Source organism: Mus musculus, chromosome 4 (genome assembly GCF_000001635.26).
Source record: "Mus musculus strain C57BL/6J chromosome 4, GRCm38.p6 C57BL/6J".
NCBI lineage: Eukaryota > Metazoa > Chordata > Mammalia > Rodentia > Muridae > Mus > Mus musculus.
The window spans coordinates 144,877,248-144,897,305 of NC_000070.6; the positions used below are offsets into that span (position 1 = coordinate 144,877,248).

General features: G+C 47.6%; 2 protein-coding genes across 10 annotated transcripts in view; one reads left to right on the forward strand and one right to left on the reverse strand.

Annotated features, from left to right (window-relative positions):
* The window catches only part of Vps13d (vacuolar protein sorting 13D), a 323,993-nt gene that overhangs the window by 6,203 nt on the left and 297,732 nt on the right, over window positions 1–20,058 (reverse strand). Inside the window, exon 71 of the transcript XR_003954929.1 lies at window positions 10,290–10,386. The gene's annotated coding sequence lies outside the window, so the exon portion shown is untranslated. The remainder of the gene's footprint in view (window positions 1–10,289; window positions 10,387–20,058) is intronic.
* Dhrs3 (dehydrogenase/reductase (SDR family) member 3) overlaps window positions 15,287–20,058 on the forward strand; it is a 35,676-nt gene continuing 30,904 nt past the window's right edge. For 2 of the 9 annotated variants that reach the window (NM_001357276.1, NM_011303.7), the window contains exon 1: window positions 15,830–16,462. Coding sequence is in view for 3 of the 9 variants with exons in the window: in NM_011303.7 (NP_035433.1) it covers window positions 16,268–16,462 (195 nt within the window). In the remaining 6 variants the exon portion in view is untranslated. Of the gene's footprint in view, window positions 16,463–20,058 lie in introns of all 9 variants that reach the window. The other 7 variants (NM_001357275.1, NM_001357277.1, XM_006538681.4 and 4 more) reach the window with 6 other exon arrangements.

Genomic DNA, 20,058 nt, shown 5'->3' on the forward strand with positions numbered 1-20,058 from the left:
TACTTAAAGTCTGGGCCATCTCTCCAGCCTAAGATTTACTTTTTTCTTTTTGTTCATTTGTTTGTTTGATTGTTTGGTTGGTTGCTTGGTTGGTTGGGTTTTATTTTTTTCAAGACAGGGCCTCACTATTTAGCTCTGGCTGTCCTGGAACACATTGTGTAGATCAGGCTGGCCTCAAACTCAGAGATCTGCCTGCTTCTATCATCCAAGTGCTGGGATGAAAGGCATGGCCAGCTCTACTTTTATTATTTTTAATTATTTTATACATCAACGTATGGGTATGCACACATGAGTGTGGGATAGTAGACAGTGCCAGGAAACTCCATAAGGCTGAGCAGGATCCAGAGTCCTCGGCACCAGGTACCCACCTGAAATGGTAGGCAGCTCCCTGCTCCATGCCGGATTCCTGGCCCAGAACACATGCCACAATTCCCACATAAGGAAACATGGCCTGTGGTCACATAGCCCAAAACAGAGTTCTCCATGCTAATCAGGTATCTAGAGGCCCCGAGAGTCTAGCTAATAAGCTCTTCTTCCCAGACAGTCTTTCTTGCAAAAGGTATTTAATCTCTGATTCACCATAAGAAGGTGGTATAGACCCATTTCCCATGATGAACAATCAGTTATCAGTTTGGAACCGAGGACTGTCCCTTTTATCAAGAACTACTGTGGAGAGTATGGAGAAGGCCTTCGAATACTGAGCCATGCTCCATCTAAACCTCCCATAGGAAGCCCCTCTGTGCTCTCAGAGAACCACAACCAAGCTAAGGACAATCACCAATGAGCTAAACTGGAATTCCCATTTCCCTGGCTTGTCATCAGCCTCTGTCGGTGGTCCCCAACTCCTCAAGACCCAGAGATAGATGCCTATATGTCCAAGAGTTTGAGAGTCCCCAGTCCCGGCCTCGAATCGGGCCATACTTCTCTGTGTGGTTTTCCAGCAGCAACTGGATGCCCAGGAACTTAAATTCCTCAGCTTGGGCTACGTTTTCCCACCCCCTGAGCAGTGTCTCGGTGTTTCCCTATAATCTATCGGTGCAGGATAAACAAAGTCAAGAGCTCCCTGAGTTTCGCCTCCCCAGAGGCACTTCTACACCCCAGCGGTGTGGCAGAACATGGATACATTGCACACATGCATGAGTGCAAGTGTTCATGGAGGCCTGACACATATATCAAATACACAGGAGCTGGAGGACACACGGCTGTAAAGCTGTGAGCTACCAAGGTATAGTGGGCACATCGATAATCCTAGCACTGAGGACATAGGAGGACTCTAGGGGCCAGCCAGCCTAGCTGAAATGGCATACTCCAAGTCCACTGAAGAGACCCTATCTCAAAATTTAACGTGGAGAAGTGGTAAAGAAAGCTATCCTGAAGCCAACCTCTGGCCTCCACATGTGCTTTTGAGGGCAAGCACACCTAAACATACATGTGCCAAACACACACACACACACACACACACACATACACACACAGGAAAACAGAAGTAGTATCTCTATACCATCAAACTTAACAGGAAAGCCATTTAAAGATCAAGATATGTCTTAGCCCCTTGTGACCAGAGTTTTATCTTATCAGATTGTAGGTCCATCCAAGATACCTCTAGAGGGGGCTGGAGAGATGGCTCAGTGGTAAAGAGCACTGGCTGCTCTTCCAGAGGGCCTGAATTCAATTCCCAGCAACCACATGGCAGATCACACCTGTCTGTAACTCTGGTACCAGGGCATCTGATACCCTCACACACACATACATGCAGGCAAAACACCAATGAACATAAAATAAAAATAAATTATATATTTCTAAAACAGAGGAAAAACCAACCTAGACATCTCTTTGGAGCCATCCTACAATCCAAGTCATCAAAGAGAAAGAGAGAAAAAAACATCTCTTAGCAAGAGTGAGTGTGTGTGTCTGTGTGTGTCTGTCTGTGTGTCTGTCTGTGTGTCTGTGTGTTAACTGTCCATGTAAATATGTGTATTATATGTATTATATGTGTCCATGCAAATGTGTGTATAATGTATGCATGCAGGTACATGCATGTGTGTGGAGGCCAGAGGCAGTTAGTTACTGAGTGTCTTCATCAGCCATCCTCCATCTTAGTTTTTGAGGCAGCATTTCTCAGTAACCTGAAGCTCACCAATTCATCTAAGCCCAGCTTCCCAGTGGATCCAGGAATCTGCCTGTTTCCATTACCCCATCTATCAGATTGCAGGCACATACCACTTCACCCAGCCTTTACATAGTCCTAGGGAACCAAACACAGATCCCCATGGCAACTGCTTTACTCAGTAAGCCCTCTGTCTCCAGCGCCTAAAGGTCTCCTGTTAATAAACTCCAATTCTGCTTCATTCTGGCTCATGCTGAACTTGTTTTCTGAAGTGAAATGCATGATTTCTTCCCCAGCCTTTTAACTCCCTAATCAATTGTGAAAAAAAAAAAATGGATCTGTTCCTACACCTCTTGGTGACAAGGACACAGCTCCACACTGCCACCCTCAGCACTCTGGGGAGTTGCTTGTGGTTTTAGGGTGGGGGTGGGGGACTTCAAGTCAGTGCAAACTGGGATTTGTGCCTTTAACACTGAAAAGAATGTCAAAACTGCCAAATATGGAATAGAGTTGGAGATTTTATTGAAGATACTTTAATACAAGCTTAAGAGTGGGAGTTAAAATAAAGAGGGTGCTTAGAACAAAGTTCAGCACACCCAAGTGGGGCTATGTGCTTTCCAAGAGAGAGTATGGGAAAGTAAGACACATCCAAGTGTGAATGCAGGCTCCTCGGGAGGGAATGAGCAATGAGTTGTCCTAGCATCTGCACTGTCTTGGTAATTCTGGAGTTATATCCCTAGAGATAGCTAAGGAACAATTTTTCCCTCTTCTCTTTCTCATGGTAAGAGAGCTATGTGAAGTAGCTCAGGATGAACTTATAATGAGCAAAGATAGAACCAAATGCCACTGGTGTTGCATGAGGGGTTTAATGCATGTCTTTCCTGTAAATGAGGTTTCTAGTGAGGCTCCTCAGAAAGTACAGGCCTACAACTGTGAATGGGAAAGGGCTTTGAAAGGCTGATACTGGGATAGAGTGTCAGAAGCCATCTAGGAAAGGCTAAAAGCATGCAAGAGAATTTTCTAGAGATAGTCCACTGTTTTGCATTGCCTGCCATGAGTAAGCTCTAAGAATGCAGGGTCCTTAGAGACCTCATCCCAGGATTGCTTCTTGCTGCTGATATGCCTTTCCTGTCACTATTACATAGCTTAATGATTTCTGGGCATCAGCCCACCATATTGGGAAGATTTTCAGCAGATAAACATAAAAATGCACTCTCATGTAGTAATGCTGGGTAGACAGATTGATGATTTCATAATTCCTGATAATTTTATAGAACTCCTAAATTTATACAAGTAATTTCAAGTCCCCTATAAAATAAAAGCTGCAAATAGAGCTCTGTAAACCTTAGTGTGTCACAGGCTAATTGCACTAAAAAAAGAAAGCAGGCTTGGAAGAAATTTATGATCAAGGAAAACATTCCTTGTAGGCTAGAAAAGAGGTCACTATCTGGTAACTAAAGGTCATAAACTGGGAATGGACAATTTGTTTTATGTGCAAGGACAGAAAATAAAATATTGACTAGTTAATCTATACAAACCTTCAGAATAATAAGACATAAGGCAGGTGATTTGTCTTTTGAAAAAGCCATGCTAACTTGTGGCATAAAAATTATTGCTTTAAACTTATAATGAACTCATGGGGCTAGTAACAGATAATGAATGTTTAGTCAGATACTAGTCTTAATGGAAAGACATATAAACAATTCTGCTGTTATTCCTTAAGTCTTATCGATTTATGACATGAATTACTGTCTTAAACTTACTATGAACTTATTGGAATGTAAAGGTATTTAGAAAATCATGTAATCAATTATTCTGCTGTAATGATTATACTGGATAGTTGTATGAGAGAATTTTTCAGAGTCAGTATATATACTGACAAAAGAAAATTAAGGTGTTGAAACTTTTTTTTTCTGTTTCATCCAGAGTGAGTGGGTGTTTATTCTGCATGCGTGAATTTCCGCTTTTTTCCTACCTTCCTTCATTCTTTCTTTCTCTTCTTTTCTTTTCTCTCTGATTCATAAAGAGTTAATGAGCTCCAAGTCTCTCATATGGCCAGTGAGGGGCCCTAGAGACAGGGAAAAAAGATCCCAGCAACTGAAACTTCTTTATTTACCCACCCCCACCCCACACCCCCACACCCCACACCCCCGCTGCTAACAGCATGAGTTAATTGCCAGAAACCAGTGGCATTTAGCCACAGAATATTAAGAAACCAGCAGCTTTTAGTCACAAAATACAAAGAGTTCCAAGGCCAGAGAACATCAGTCTTTGGCCTTCATCTGACACTGTTTCCTACCTCAACACCAAAGAACCTCTAAAGGCCAGGGCAGGCCCCCAGCAATGGAGTCCTGTTCCACTACAATAAGAGGCCCCAGCCATTATCATACATATAGACACCTCGGTGAGGGGCTTCTCTCTGTGTCTTATATTCCTCAAATTTTTACCTCTCCTTTTCCATCCTGCCTGGCATTCATGAAGCCTGAGTTTTATTGCTAGCACAGCACAAACTGAGAACAGAGGAGCAAACCTGTTATCCCAGTACTTGGGAGGTACAGGCAGGAAGATTGAGAGTCCCAAACCATCATCCCCTACATAGCGGATTGAAGGCCATCTTGTGCTACCAGAGGAGGAGGAGGAGGTGGAAACAAAGAAGCAAAGAAAAAAAATGGCGGCTAGATCAACAGCTAAAGTACTTCCTGTTCTTCCGGAGGACCAGGATTTAATTCCCAGCACCCACATCAGAGATCTCCAAAGAACTCCTGTAACTTCAGCTCCAAAGAATCTGGCTCCTTCTTCTGGCCTCCGTGGGTATCTGCTTGTACCCACTCATACACACAGACACATAAATAAAAAATAAAAAGTTTGTAAAGATGAAGGGTACTTTAAATTCCTGCTTCTGCTTTTACAACTTTTCTGAAACCTTAAACACGGAGCAAGAAGAACTAAGTGGCTGGTGACTGTCTAGGGGGAAATACGGCAGAGGCAGGGAGAGAAATGAAGAAACGGTAAATGCCTATCAAGCGCCAGGTGATGCCCATGTTCCTAACAACAACCCTACAAGATAATCAAAAATCACCTTAAACCTGAGGAAACCAAGACATGTTATGTTTAGCTAAATTTTAAAAATAATTAACCTTAAAAAGATATTATGGGCAGTGGTGGTGCACTCCTTTAATCCCAGCACTTAGGAGGCAGAGGCAGAGGCAGAGGCAGTCATATCTCTGTGAGTTCAAAGCCAGCCCGGTCTACAGACTGAGTTCCAGGACAGCCAGGGATACACAGCAAGCTGCATGTCTAGGGTAGGCAAGGAGGCTGGATCTGGATCTTAACTAATGGAAACCTTCAGTTAACTTCTTTTATAGGGAGAAGAACAACATTCTTTCTACCTTTTATCCCTTTAGGCAGGGGGAATATCTGTGCATGCAGATACCTGTCCACATACAAATATGCTCATCACATAAACAAAAGACCAGTCTGCATTTTACTTCCCTCCTTTTTCTGAAGTCATCTGAGGTTAATTGAGGCAGCACCCGCTTCTAGAAAGACCTGCCAGGTGGGGCAGCTGCTAGCTATTCACACTCTGTCTGTCCCACTTAGCTACTTTCCAACCAGATCAGCCTCAGAACATCCTTGGAGTGAAAGGAGTGAGGGTAGACAGGTCCATGCTGTCAAAACCTGTTATTTTCTCTCTGTCTCAAAGGCAGGCCTCAGCTCCTTCCAGCCCCACAGACATCAGCGTTCACCTCGGAAGAAGCAGAGACCCAGCTGTATCTGAGCAGTGTTTTTATAAACTCATGAAAAGAGGCTTTATTGGAAAGGACTTAGGCAGGAGGCGGGCACAGGGCCTGCGACACGTCTGGTGGTTTCCTGTGGGCTCCTGGCAAGCAGTGATCATTAGCAGATTCTGTTCTGGGCTCAGGACTGGCTCCAAGTGACGGGGTTTTATGGGACTTACGCACAGAACTTCCTTGCAAAGCACAGCATTATAGGATGGATTACATGGTTCTGAGAAGCAAAGGGCCTGGCTCCTTCTCTGACTTGTTTTCTGAAGTTTGTAGAGGCTTCATGGTTAGGCCTCTGTAACCTCACACCAGGACTTCTGGTCCTTTTTAAAAGCCTACCTTTTTGAAAAAATAAAAAGTAAATCATTAGAAAAAAAAAAATCTATCACTAAGTGGATGCTTTCCCACAGCTCAGTGTACAACACTGGTGATATGTACAGAAGATGGTATTTAAAGAGAGAGACTGCATGCGGTGGTCTGGGTGTAGCTCAGTTGACAGAGTGCTTGCCTAGTCCGCATCAAACCCAGCAGCACATAAACTGGGTGTAGTGACACACACACATAATTCCAGCACTCTGGAGGTGGAGGCAGGAGGGGTGGAAATTCAAGGTCATGTTCAGCTGCACAGTAAGCTGGACACACACACACACACACACACACACACACACACGAGAAGGGGGCAGGGGAGAAAGGGGAGAGAAGGGGAGGAAATCATAAACTGCTGTTATCAAGAACGAGGCAGAGGCTGGCGAGATGCCTCAGGAGTTAAGAACACTTGTTCTTGCAGAGGACTCGGGTTCAGTTCCTAGCATTCACATGGTGGCTCACAAACATCTGTAGCTCCAGTTGCAGGGGATCTGATGCCCACTGCTGACCTCCAAGAGTATACATACATACATACATACATACATACATACATACATACATTCAGATGCACATACATACATTCAGGCAAAACATTCATATGCATAAAAAATAAATACGTTTAAAAGCTAAAAAGAAAAAAACAGGCAGTATTAACAGGCTGTCAAGTCCTGCTCTCTTTTTTTTTCCTCTGTCTATAGGTGTGTACATGCATGTGTGGTTATGTGCATGCATGTGTGGTCATGTGGATGCATGTGTGGTCATGTGCATGCATGTGTGGTCATGTGGATGCATGTGTGGTCATGTGCATTCATGTGTGGTCATGTGGATGCATGTGTGGTCATGTGGATTCATATGTGTGGTCATGTACATATATCTCCGGTCACGTGCATGCATCTCTGGTCATGTGGATGCATGTGTGTTCTCATAGAAAGACAGAATTAGAGGGGTGTGCTTTGAATCAAACCTCAACTAAAACCTCCTTATCTGTTCCTCCTTGTCTCCATGACCTTAGCTGAGTTCTTCAACCTCCTTCCCACTGATGCAAGACAGTTTACAGATGATACCTTGAGGGAACTATTCCACCAAGTGAAATTAAATCAGAATATGAAGTATTTTATATACTGCCTCAAACACAATAAATCCCAACTAAGCAGCAACTAAACAAACAAGAAATTTTCCTTTGCAAAGATGGGGTCCCACAGTGATTGAATTTTGTACCTTGTTATCTTAAGGGCTTCACCACTATAGATGTGTGGAAATGGGGTTCTGCCATGGATTGATGAGTGTCCCCACAGGTTGATGTGTTAGTGGTTTGAACCCCATGGAGATGCTACTGAGAGGTGATGGGCCTTCCAAAGCTGGAAGCTAGAGGGAGGCTCCTAGCCCACTTAGGGGCATACTCTTAAACTGTGGTACCTAGATCTCTCCTGTCTGCCTTGGCTCATACAGGTAGCTCTTTGGTTATTTATGTTCTCCTGACATAATGTTCTACCCTCTCCAGAGGCTCTAAGGTGACCACTCCAAAGCCTCGAGGAGAAATAAAGCTCTTCCCATAAGAAGCTAATTGTTTCAGCTATTTCAGGATAGCCATAGAAAGCCAGCAAAAACCACTTCTATTCCCAAGGAAGTACATTTCAAATATAAATATTTATGCCGGGTGGTGGTGGCACACGCCTTTAATCCCAGCACTTGAGAGGCAGAGGCAGATGGATTTCTGAGTTCAAGGCCAGCCTGGTCTACAGAGTGAGATCCAGGACAGCCAGGACTACACAGAGAAACCCTATCTTGAAAAAAAAAATCAAATATAAACGTTTTCAAATACCCAGGTGTCTAGAAAACAAGAGGAAATCATGTATCCCAGGCTGGCCTCATATGTGTTATATAGCCAAGGGTGTCCTTGAACTTCTGATCCTCCTATCTCTACATCCCCAGTATCACTGTGCCTGGTTTGTATAGTGCTAGGTATCACTAGGCAAGCACTCTACCAACTGAGCCATATTCCCAGCATCCACTTATGTTTATAATGATGTCAATTGTCAATGTTATACCTGTGCTTTTGATCACTTCCTTCATGACAATACAGCCTCACAAGTCCAACAAGCATTGATACAGGCTGCAGGGTCTCAGCCTCCAGAAAACCTGCTCTTTACACCGGTGTTCCCATCCACACCATTCAAACCTACATGGAGTGGAGAAGAGACTCCTCCCCCCCCACACCTCTGTGCATTGTCTGCTAAATGGGGACAAACCAGTCTCTCAATCTCTCTCTCTCTCTCTCTCTCTCTCTCTCTCTCTCTCTCTCTCTCTCTCTCTCACACACACACACACACACACACACACACACACACACACACACATCTCAGCAGTAGACTGCATTGGCAACTATCCAAAGCAATGGAACCTGTAGTTGGAAAATTCTCAGGAAATGGTAAAGTTAGTTACCAAGCTGGAGATAGATTTTTTTTTAACTTATTTTCATAAAATTTTACTGACTCATTTACTTTTAGAAAGGTTTCACTTGTAGCTCAGGCTGGTCTTGAACTTATGATCCTCGTTCTGCCAACCTCTGGAGTACAGGAATACAGGTAGGGATGGAAACCAGAGGCTCACATGTTAGACAAGCGCTTTATTACTGAGCTACACCTATCCCTAGCCTGAGACCTAAAGCTTCAAATTCCAAATACATGCACTTCTAGCCAGCAAGATGCTGACAAGCCTGATGACCTAAACTCAATCCTCTGAACCTCCAAGGTAAAAGAGAGGGTCTACTCACAAGTTGTACTCTGACCTTCATGCACATGCCATGGCACACATGCTCACAAGCATGCACACATGTGTGCTCATGCATGCACATATACAACATACAAATAAAATTTAAAACAATGAATACACACACACATTCATTCATTCATATTTGTCTGCTCTTTGTGTTGGGTATTATTTTGGTTTGGGTTGGGTTTTGTGTGCGTGTGCGTGTGTGTGTGTGTGTGTGTGTGTGTGTGTGTGTGTGTAATTAGAACGATCTATGCAGAAACAGAAGTGGCCAAACAGAGTCTCTTCAATGACAGAGTTGCAATGAATGGAGTCACAGCTGGCAGCAGCACCTCTAATCTCCGAACCCACTGGCAGGCAGCAGGCCAGACACAGCTAAAGAAACAAATGGCCAAGTGCCAGGGTGGGTGGGTGAAGCCAGGAGCTTCTGTGTGCCCCACAGAAGACGGGAACAAAGCTCTGCCTGTGGCCCGAGAACACTCTTAGTGTTCTTAGGAAGTCTCCAGATAGGTCAATTATTAGGAAGCAACAAGCTTAGACCCAGCATCCAAAGCAGATCCTGGAGATGGAACCCTACCATCTGGGGCCATGGGGAAACTATTGTGGGCCTTTGTGTCCTTTTCCATTCGGAGTAAGTGAGACATGAACTTTGAGAAATTAGAATGGCATTTGGGGTACAAGAAATGCTTTTAAAACATTTGTGCTAATTGGAATTTAAAGAAAAAAGAGTTCTTTTATCATTTTAATTTTTTATTTCTTATATTTATTTTCATGTGTGCCTGAGTGCACACACATGGAGGCCAAAGAAGAACTTGCAGGAGTTGGTTCTCCTTTTAGACAAGGTTTCACTTTGTAGCTCAGGCTGGTCTTGAACTTATGATCCTTCTGCCAACCTCTGGAGTACAGGAATACAAGTAGGGATGGAAACCAGAGCCTCACATGTTAGACAAATGCTTTATTACTGAGCTACACCTATCCCTGGCCAAGGAGGACAGAAAATGACATAGGATCCCCTCTAGCTGGTTACAAGCAACTGTGAGCTGACTTGGATACAACAACCCTCCCACCACCTCCTTGTTTCTGCCACATCTCTGGCTATGCTCACCTGACCCTGGCATTGAGAACCCTGTCTGCCCCTGTATCAGTTCACCAAGAGTTGGCAGAAGCCTGTCCCCACTGCCAGCCTGAGACCTGAGCAACACAAGTCTCAGCCTGAGCACAGGATGGGGTGAGAGTGTGGTTGCATGAAAAATACCCACCTGTGTGCTCTGACCACTGGAGATTAGGAGTACTGAGTGGGATCAAAGGAGCCAGTCTACCTGCTTCTCATGTCTCCAGTCCTAGCAACCAGACCTGCTAAAGAGAAAAGGGCGCTGTCAACAGATGTTCCATATTAGAAGAGGAGGTGTTTTATAGGGGGTGTTGAAATAGTCTGGGGGCTTTGCAGACTTTTTTCCTGTGTCTTGAAAGAGCCACACATGCCCTCCCCACAGGGGTCTCCACCCATCTAAAGTCTGTCTCTCCCTCTGTTTCCTTTGGCCTGGCAAGCTGCCTATGCTGATTGCCTTGTACAGTTCCTGTGCCCCAGACATTCACCAATTGGGAAGACCCTCTAGACCACAGTCCTTTAGGTAATTTTCAACCGTTTCAGTCTAGAACTCACTTTTGAGCTGGGGCAGACCGCAAACTCATGATCCTCCTACCTCTGTCCCCTGAGTTACCAGTGTATACTACCACACCCAGCTCAACATAAACTTGGGTTCTCCACCAGAACAGTTATTTTTCCCAGACCCTGTTCATTCAATTCCTCTGGCTTGTACTCTTCAGAGTTTAAGGGTAGCTCTGTGAATCTGGTATGTGTGTGTGTGTGTGTGTGTGTGTGTGTGTGTGTGTGTCTGTCTGTCTGTCTGTCTGTCTGTCTGTCTGTCTGTTTATATCTATGTTTGTCTTTCTGCCTATCTGTGTGTATGTAAGTATATGTAAGTGTATGTTAGTGTGTCTGTGTATGTAAATGTCTTTGTGTATACTGGACATTTTCAAACTCTGTTCCAGAGCTGAAGGGCTGGGCTAAGCTGGGGGCTCAGTGATAGAGTCCTTTCCCTGGCTTATATTCTCAACATTGCAAAAAACAAAGGAGCTGAAGATGGGTGAAGGGGCAGAGTAGATCAGCAGTGGGCACCAGTACTGGCTTCTGGGATTCAATTGCCCAGACGTCAGTCTCTTTGAAGGGAAGGGATCACTGCAGGTCACTGAGCTTGGGCTTCAGCTGTCTCCCAGTAGCATGGAGCCATCCCTGAACTGAGCAAGGCTTGAGGCCTGCCTTTCTATATCTTACAGTCTAGTTGCAATGGTGGCCAGGAGAGAGCTTTGTAAAAGAAAAACTCTCAGCCTTCATTGCTTGGTGCTGGGTGGAAAAACAGAACGGGCTCAGTGGTCAGCAAGGCACTAGCTGCCTCAGGTCCACAATGAGCTAACTCATGAGGTAGTCTACTGTGTCTGAGTGTGCAAGATCACACAGGCATGTGAATGGGAGTATGTGTGGCAGTGTATACACACACAGTGGCCTGAAAAGGACTTGGAATTTCTCCTGTCCCTCTCTGCCTCACTCCCTTGCGATGGGGTCCATCACTGAGCCTGGAGCTTGCTGTTTTCCAGCTAGGCTGACTGGCCAGCTGCCAAGCAAGGATCCATCCACCAACTGGCCCTGCCTACTTCCACCCCTGGCCCTGGGATTACAGAAGCACATGGCCACATCTCTCTTTTTACATTGATCCTGGGAACCGAAACTCAGGTTCCCACGCTTGCACAGTGTTATAATCAGGGTTTCTTCTGCTGTGATAAAATCGTATAACCTAAAGCAAATTGGGGGAGAACGGGCTTTATTTCTCTTACACTTCTACATCATAGACTCTCATGGAAGGAAGTTAGGGCAGGACCCTAGAGGCAGGAGCTGATGAAGGAGCCACAGAATCATGCTACTTATCGGCTTGCTCTCTATGGCTTGCTCAGCCTGTTTTCTTATAGCATCCAAGACCCCCAGTCCAGGGATGGCACCACCCACAATGAGCTGTACCTTCCCACGTCACTCACTAATGAAGAAAATGCCCTACAGGTTTGTAGGTTTGCCTACAGCCTTATATTACAGAGATGATTTCTCTATTAAATTCTCCTTCTCTCAGACGACTCCAGCTCGTGTCAAGTTGACATTAAAAACCTAAGCCGGCGCACACCGCAAGTGCTCTTACCCACCAAAACATCTCCCAAGTCCCTAGGCAGCCTACTTCTAATTGTAAGGCCAGCAACCTCTTTTCACTGTCTTTAATCGCAAACCAGGAAAGTTGGAAGGCAGCTCCGCCACAGGGTTCCAACTGGCCCTATAGGAGAGTTGTTTCTTGCACCTCCCTAGCTGTGCCCAGCCCCAGCAGGGCTGAGTCATGGAAAAGTTACTTCTGCTCATTTCTCCCACCAAGCCCACAAAGACTCCTTTCACGTTGTCAGGAGGGGGATGAAAAAATAAAAAAAGTGTGGGGCCCTCCGCCCAAGGCTGGGACGAAAATTTTCAAGCTCCTCTCTAGAGTTAGACTTAGTATCTCCTGCATCAAGGAAGCAGAATGGACCAGTACCAAGAGAGAAAGGGGACACATATTCCACACTACAACTTTCTTATTGAAACCAGCCTACTTAGTTGTGCAGCCTTAGCCCCGTGCTCCCCCACCCCTATCTTCCTGGGAACTGAGGTGTAGGGAGGGAAATGGATAAAGACAGTGACAGCTCATCTCTGGAAAGCTGATGCTGGGGGAAGCCTTAAGCTCACAGATACCAGGACCACAAAATCCACATCCTGACAGTAGACCAAGTAGAAACAGGGCCATTGCATCTGGCCAGACCTTGCATCTGACAGTTGCTTTTGGAATTGCCTAGCCGGTTTTTGTTTGGTCGTTTGTTTTGTTAATTTGTTTGGGGGGGGGCAATTCTTTTATTTTGAGTTGTTGTTGTTGTTGTTGTTGCTCCCCTCTGACTCCAGCTCAGACTCAACAGGGAGAAGCCTGTGTGGCCTTGAATGAATTGCTTACTTATCTGTTGGGCCCAGTTTCCTTAATTGCGTTGAGAGGGCACATAACACCCACCTCCCCAGACCATTTGGGAAATTGTAGTGTGTATAAGACACGTGTGAAGATCCACTGGGGTTCACAGTACCTTTCCACCTCTGTCCCAAACATACACCTGTGGGACATGGACAAGGGTCCTCCTGGTCACTCAGCTGGTCTAGCATCTGATCTGAACAGGATGAACACATACGTGTCTTTCTGTGAATGGCTGGATCTCCGTGTGTTAGTAACCTTTGCTATGAAACAGGTAGAGAAGAGGCTGTGATCTTTACAAGTCCTTAGCCTTACATGGAGTGAAAGGCCTAAGCAAAAAGAATAGCTCTTTAGCCCCACCAGTGTTGAAAACGCTAGTAGCTTAGAGGTGCAGTGTCCCATGTTGGCCACTAGGCGTCTCCAAGGATAATAGATGAGGGCAGAAGCTATGCAGCCTTTTGGGGGTCTCCCCTACTTGGTGTCTTGTACATAGGCCTTAGCAACCGCTGGGCGCCAAGAGTCCGACCCTCCCTGACTGCCATTTCTTTCCTGTTGTTTTATAGACCTGGAAGATGGACGAAATGGCCACCATGGTGGGGTGGGATCTAAGGAAGGCAACGGCCAGCCCTTTGGAGAGTCCTTTAGAAAGAAGAATGGAGCCTGCAGGGACTCTTCACTGCAGTTCTTGGCCAAGCCTGTCCTCCACCTCTCTCCTGCCTTCTTGCCAGAGTGGGGTGGGATGGGAAGAGAAATTAGGTCTGGACTGAATCTCTTCCTCCTGTACTTCCTGGCTGGGTAACCTGGGAAATAGGATGACAAAGTCCCCAAGGCGAGGTCAGCTGGAGGGTGGAATGTCAGACCAGATCGCAGGAGCTCCACACAGGAGAACGGCTTCCTTGCCCCTTCATCCAAACCTAAGAGTTCTCATGACAACTTCTCCCCAGAACTACAGTAGTTGGCAAAAGAGGAAGTGATCTCCACCCCCTCCCCAAATCAGCACTTCTCAAAGGGATTTGTTCACACCCAGGCGGGGAATATTAAAAGCACAGTTAGTTCCTTGTGCACCCAGGGCCTGCTGGATCAGTCTTTGGGGCTGAGGCCCAGGACTCCCAGCCTGAACACGTCCAGGGCTGGAAAGGGCTGCCCCAGATTATAGGGCAGGCTCCCTGGCTGTCTCTCCCTCTCCCGCCCAGGGATGTGCAGAGGGGGCGGGTGGCAAGTCTCATCAGCACTTTTAACTGGGCCTGCTTCTCATGACTCACCTCCTAGACTTCCCGCAACAGGCAAGTCTAAATAGCTGGGTCCCGCCCTCCCAACAGGGAGACGTTCTTACAAGGGGTGGGCAAGAGGTTACAAGGTGGGTGCCCAAAAGGTCAGCGGGGTAAGGGCACCCAGAGAGGGGACACTGGATGAACTGAACAGTGGCATAGCTTTGAAGACGTGTTGTTTACAGGCTTCTGTTATTAAGGAAATTGCTGTCAGTCAAGGTAATTCTAGCCCAGATAAGCAATAAATAAGCTCCCAGCTAATCTTATGGGGATTTTATTGGCACCTGGGGTTAGAGGTCCTTTGCCCTGCTCCCCTTTCTCCCAAAGCAAAATCCTGCCTCCCAAGGGGTCCCTCTACCTCAACGTGAGAGACTTCACGTTAATACAACTTCGGATGTACACTCTTTGAAGGAAAATGGGAATCAGGCAATGATGAAACATAACCTCCTGGTCCTACCTGGAGGCAGAAGAATGACCAAGTGACCTGAAATGAACCCTTGGCGACCCAATAGCATCAAGGCATGCGCGAGTTTCCCCTCGGTTTGCCCGGCCGCTCAGGGGTGGTCACCTGGCCCAGGCTGGGAGCCAGGTCTGATACAGCAAGCTGGCTTGCCAGAGTTGGTTGCAGCGTGTTCGAGTTCCGGCTGCGAGCCCTCGGGGACTAGGGCAGCAAGTTCCAGCTTGCAGAAATGAGAAGCGAGTCCCAGGGGAGTGCGAGACGCAGCGAGACCGGGTGCGCGCCTAGGCGCGTGCCCCGCCACGGCGCAGGGGGAGGGGAAGTCGCCGCAGCCACTCAGAGGCACGATAGTGAAGCCTCCCAACAACTTTAACTGTCAATCAGACTTAATGGGGTATTAAAAAAAAAAAAAAAAAAAAAAAGGAGGGGGCGCCCTTTCGGTCCACGCCGCAGCTGCCCCGCGGACGAAGTAATAGGGCGGTGCAGACTAGGGCGTCCTATCCACGAGTGCTCCACAGTACGGGCCCGACCAAGTTGGAAAGAACAAAAAAGAAGGCAATAAATACTAAAGGGGAGGGGGGAAGAGAGGGAGCCACACCGAGCGGCAACTCCCAGCCCGGGCTGCAAGAGAGGGAGGAGGGAACCGGAGAGAGCGGGCGCGCGCGAGGGCGAGCTGTGCACGAGAAGAAACTGACACCCGGACCCCCCACTTCTCCTGCACGGTGCTGGCAATCAGATCGCGTTTAAGCAATTTCCTGAGCCCAAGAATAGCAATGAGTCGGGAGACTTTCGCGGACTGAAATTGGGAGCTGCAATCACTCCCCAGGTTTTGTGTGTGGTGTTTTTGTGTGTGGTTTTTTCCCCCCTTTCTTTTTCTGGAGAAAGTTGGAGGGGGGCGCTACAATTGGGAAACAGCTTTTTTGTTTGTTTGTTTTGTTAATCTTGCACTTTGAAACCGCGGACTGTAGCTGTGTGCGCGCTGTGGTTGGTGCTTTTTTTTTTTTTTTTTTTCGTCCCTGGCCTTGCCTAAACTCTTCTGTCGGTCTGTAAACATTACCTGTGAATTTCCCAGCCGAAACGGCTGTTGGGGCAAGAAACTTCTTGTTAAAACTTCCCACCCCTTGGACTCTCCACAGCCCCTCTCACCGTCCCAATCTTCTGAGACGCTTTTTACCTCTCCGCCAGAGCAGAGTTTATCTTTTTTTTCTTTTTCTTTTTTTTTTCTTTTTCCTCCCATTTTTCCTCGCCCTGTCCTTTACATCTGAAAGGAGATCAGTTCAAGAGTGACCAGGTGGGACGCCTCCTTTTCCTTATTTAGTTTATTATTGTTTGGGGGAGTTTTCTTTCTATCTTTTTTTAATTCCTGTCCGGGGAGTTTTGTCCACCGCCTCCTACCACCTCCCCCTGTACCCCGCTCCTCCGCGCGGAGGATGGTGTGGAAATGGCTGGGCGCGCTGGTAGTGTTCCCTCTGCAAATGATCTATTTGGTAACCAAAGCAGCCGTGGGAATGGTGTTGCCCCCCAAGCTTCGGGACTTGTCGCGGGAGTCAGTCCTCATCACCGGCGGTGGGAGAGGCATCGGACGCCACCTCGCTCGGGAGTTCGCAGAGCGTGGCGCCAGAAAGGTACACGGCGTGGGGGCGGGGTGGCACTGCGACACCTGGAGTGGGCGCTGAGGGTAAAGGGACTCTGGCACGCAGGGAGGGGGAGGCAGTCGTGGGGGGTGTTCCCACCTGCTGCGGGTGCGGAAACCAGCGCCAACGATCTGAAAGTCTCAAGCCACCCACTCCTTGCATCACCTGGGACTGCGAAGCAAGTCGGTTTCATCCTTCATAGATTTCCCGGGCACCGGACTGTGTTTTGGCAGGCCCTGAGTTGCTTGGCTCCCCTGGGATTGGTATCTCGCTGGCTATTTACCCCTACCAACTACCATACCTAGAATACCCACCCATTTTGCCGCATGACTCTTTCTCTAAGGTGTAGTGCCCTCTCTCTCTCTTTGCCCGCACCCTGCCAAGCGCAGGGTGTGCGCGCGCCCCTAGGTAGAGCTGGAAGCCAAACCCCCTGCTAGCTTGCGCTTGGTATTTTGCTTGGCAACTCGCTGCCTAGTCCCAAACAAGCTGAGAGGTTGCAGCTAGGCAGGGACGTGAGATAGGGTGCTCGGTTCAGATTTGTAAAGGAGAGAGTTGACGTGGATGGTCTAGTCCGGCTGAAAGACTGGGAGGCCCAGGTGTTTAAAATTCTGAAAGAGGGGTGAGGGGGTAGCCAGCCGCTGATAAAGAGAGCCCTTGTCCTCACCTTCAACCTTGATTCCCACCCCCGCCCTCTTCATCGGAGGGGATCCTTCTCAGCTGGATTGGAAGGTGGCACTGTGCCCCTCTGACCACTGCCTCTTATTATGTGGGTGACACCAGCTCCCCATGCTCCAGGTTTTGGAGACGTGGTGTTGCAGAGTACTGGAGGGAGAGCCAGCTGTCACCCAACTTGCAACTGCAGACCCGGCTGACTCACTCAGTGGCAAGAGCAATGGAGAGGGATTTGAGGCCGGCAGGCCGGTCTGTCTCCAGCCGGCCCGCGAAGACGAAGAACAAACTAGGGAATTAGTTTGAAATTTAAACTGTTGCTAAGGAGGGGGGGTGGGAGGACCAGGCTAGCCAGCTGATCTGACATGGAGCCGCATACCTTGGGGATTAGAGTAAATATGCTCTGTGGAAAGCCAAACCTTCATGTAATTCCAGGTTGCTTTTGTTTTGTTAAATACTGCCCTGAGATTTACAATTCCTTCGGTGGCTGAGACTGAACTTTGGAGTCTGAACTATCATCCAAAACTGATTGCCCATTAACTCTTCCCTGGCCAAGCTGTTCTAGCATGAACAGCTGGGGCCTGGGGTCCTCCAGCTGTCCAGGGCTCCTGAATCTCCTTGGGTGGTTTGGACAGCTGTTTAACCTTGCCTTTGGAAGGGGAGTTCAGAAGTGTTTTTAACCCTTGGAGTTGCTGAATTAAAAGGAAATATGGGTTGTTCTCATCGGTTTCTCTTCTTGGGGTGTGGGGGGTCTCCATGGAATTCTTCCAAAGCTCTTTGTGGAGGGGGACCAAGAGGGCAGTGAAGGGGACCCTGGCAGAGGGGATACTTGTGACAGTTGCTTATGCTTGACACAATGTGTGTCTCAGTTGCCTGAATCTTCCAGCTGGCTCTGATCCTGACACTCTTCCACTGTTCTTGTGGCAGACTGCAGTAGCTTATGAGAAAGGCTTTGTCAATCTGGAAAAACTTGACCGACTGTAAACAATCCTAAATTGAAGGCAGAAGTAGGCTGGGGGAGGGGGGGGATGTGAGTGCAGAGTGGATCCAACAGGTTCATACCCTGGAAGGCACAACCCCACCTATCTTGGAAAGGACAAGCTTTTCCAGGAAACAAGCCCAGGCTGATGAGAAATGGGCCTTTAATTGGTGGTGGGGTCGCCCCAAAGAAAAGCCAGGGGAGCCTGGGAAACTCCTGGTGCCATTTACTTGGCTGGCAGAATAACACACACACACACACGCACACACACACACACACACACACACATACACACACACACGCACACACGCACACACACACGCACACACACACACACACACACGCGCACACGCACACACACACACACACACACGCACACACGCACACAAACACACACGCGCACACGGACACACGCACACACACGCGCGCACACGCGCACGCGCGCGCACACACACACACGCACACACACACGCACACGCACACACACGCACACACACACGCACACACACACACGCACACGCACACACGCACACACACGCACACACACACGCACACACACACACGCACACACACACGCACGCACATACGCACACGCGCGCACACGCACACGCGCACACGCACACACGCACACACACACACACACACACACACACACACACACACGCGCGCGCGCGCGCGCACACGCACACGCACACACTCACACCGGAGCTCCCTGGAATCATAACTTTCTGCAGTTACTGGAGCCACTGCATTCAGTAAGCCTTTCTCCAGCTCTTTCTGTGGGAAGGTGGACTCTATCCTCTTAGCTGAATGCAACTGGGGCCAGTGTATGGACAACCCCCCAGACCCAGAAGTGGTTAGGACCCTGTGGGCTTGGCAACAAAGGGCTGAGTGCTGTGGGGGTTGGGAGTTTGCAGTTAAGTTGGTTTGGGACAGGTGTGAACTAGATACTGGGGGTGGCCCAGGAGTGTGGGAGGAAACCAGGAGAAGTCAGTGGTGTCCCAGGTGCAAATAGGTACTCACCAGCACCAGCCTCAGTGAAAGCAGCAGCTGCCACTGAGAGAAATCCCTGCCTGGATTCTGGTGAGGTTGAATCTAGGAGAGATTCCCTAAATGGGGAAAGAAAGGAGGCTCAGAGCCTTGTGCAAACAGCTGGCATGTCCAGGAGGGGGCGGGACAACCCAGTTTCCCATAATGACCTTGAGTTAAGTAGGATTTGCAATATTTGTAGACCATGGGGAGCCTCGCACTGCAAAGCTGACCCAAATAAAGGGTTTCTTTAAAAAAAGGAAAAAAAGAAAAAAGGGAAAAAAAGATTTATTTCATTTACGTGTGTGTGTGTGTGTGTGTGTGTGTGTGTGTGTGTGTGTGTGTGTGTGTGTGTGTTTGCTGGTAGAAGGCAGGGAGCAGGGAGGAGGTGTGATCCCCTCGAATAGTTATAGCCTGATGTGGATGCTCAGAACTGAACTCTGGTCCTCTGAAAGAACAGCATATGCTCTTAACCGCTGAGCTATTCCTCCAGCCCTTAACAGTGACTTAAAGGAACACTGACCTCTGGAATTCAAAAGTTCTTATCACAAAACAGTTTTCCCTACCCACACAAGACATCAAGATGAGCCGAGACAGAAACAGTAAAACCCTAGGAACTCTGGGGGAAGGTTCTTGTTGGATCATCTCCTGAGTAAAACTTTTTTTAAAATTTACTGTGCCCCCATAATTGCTCCTCACAAAACAGTCAAAACTCAGGCCCATCCTCACATCTGTAGTTTTAGCAGGGTTTTAACCAGAGCTCTTGATTGAAGCAGAAGGAAGATTTATGGGGGAATTGTTTGGAAGAATTTGGGTAACCCACCTTTTGGTCCAGCTAGAGGCAAGCATCCATACCATGACTGAATTCCTATAGAAGTGAGAGCACTTGGTCAAGTGAGTATCCTCATTG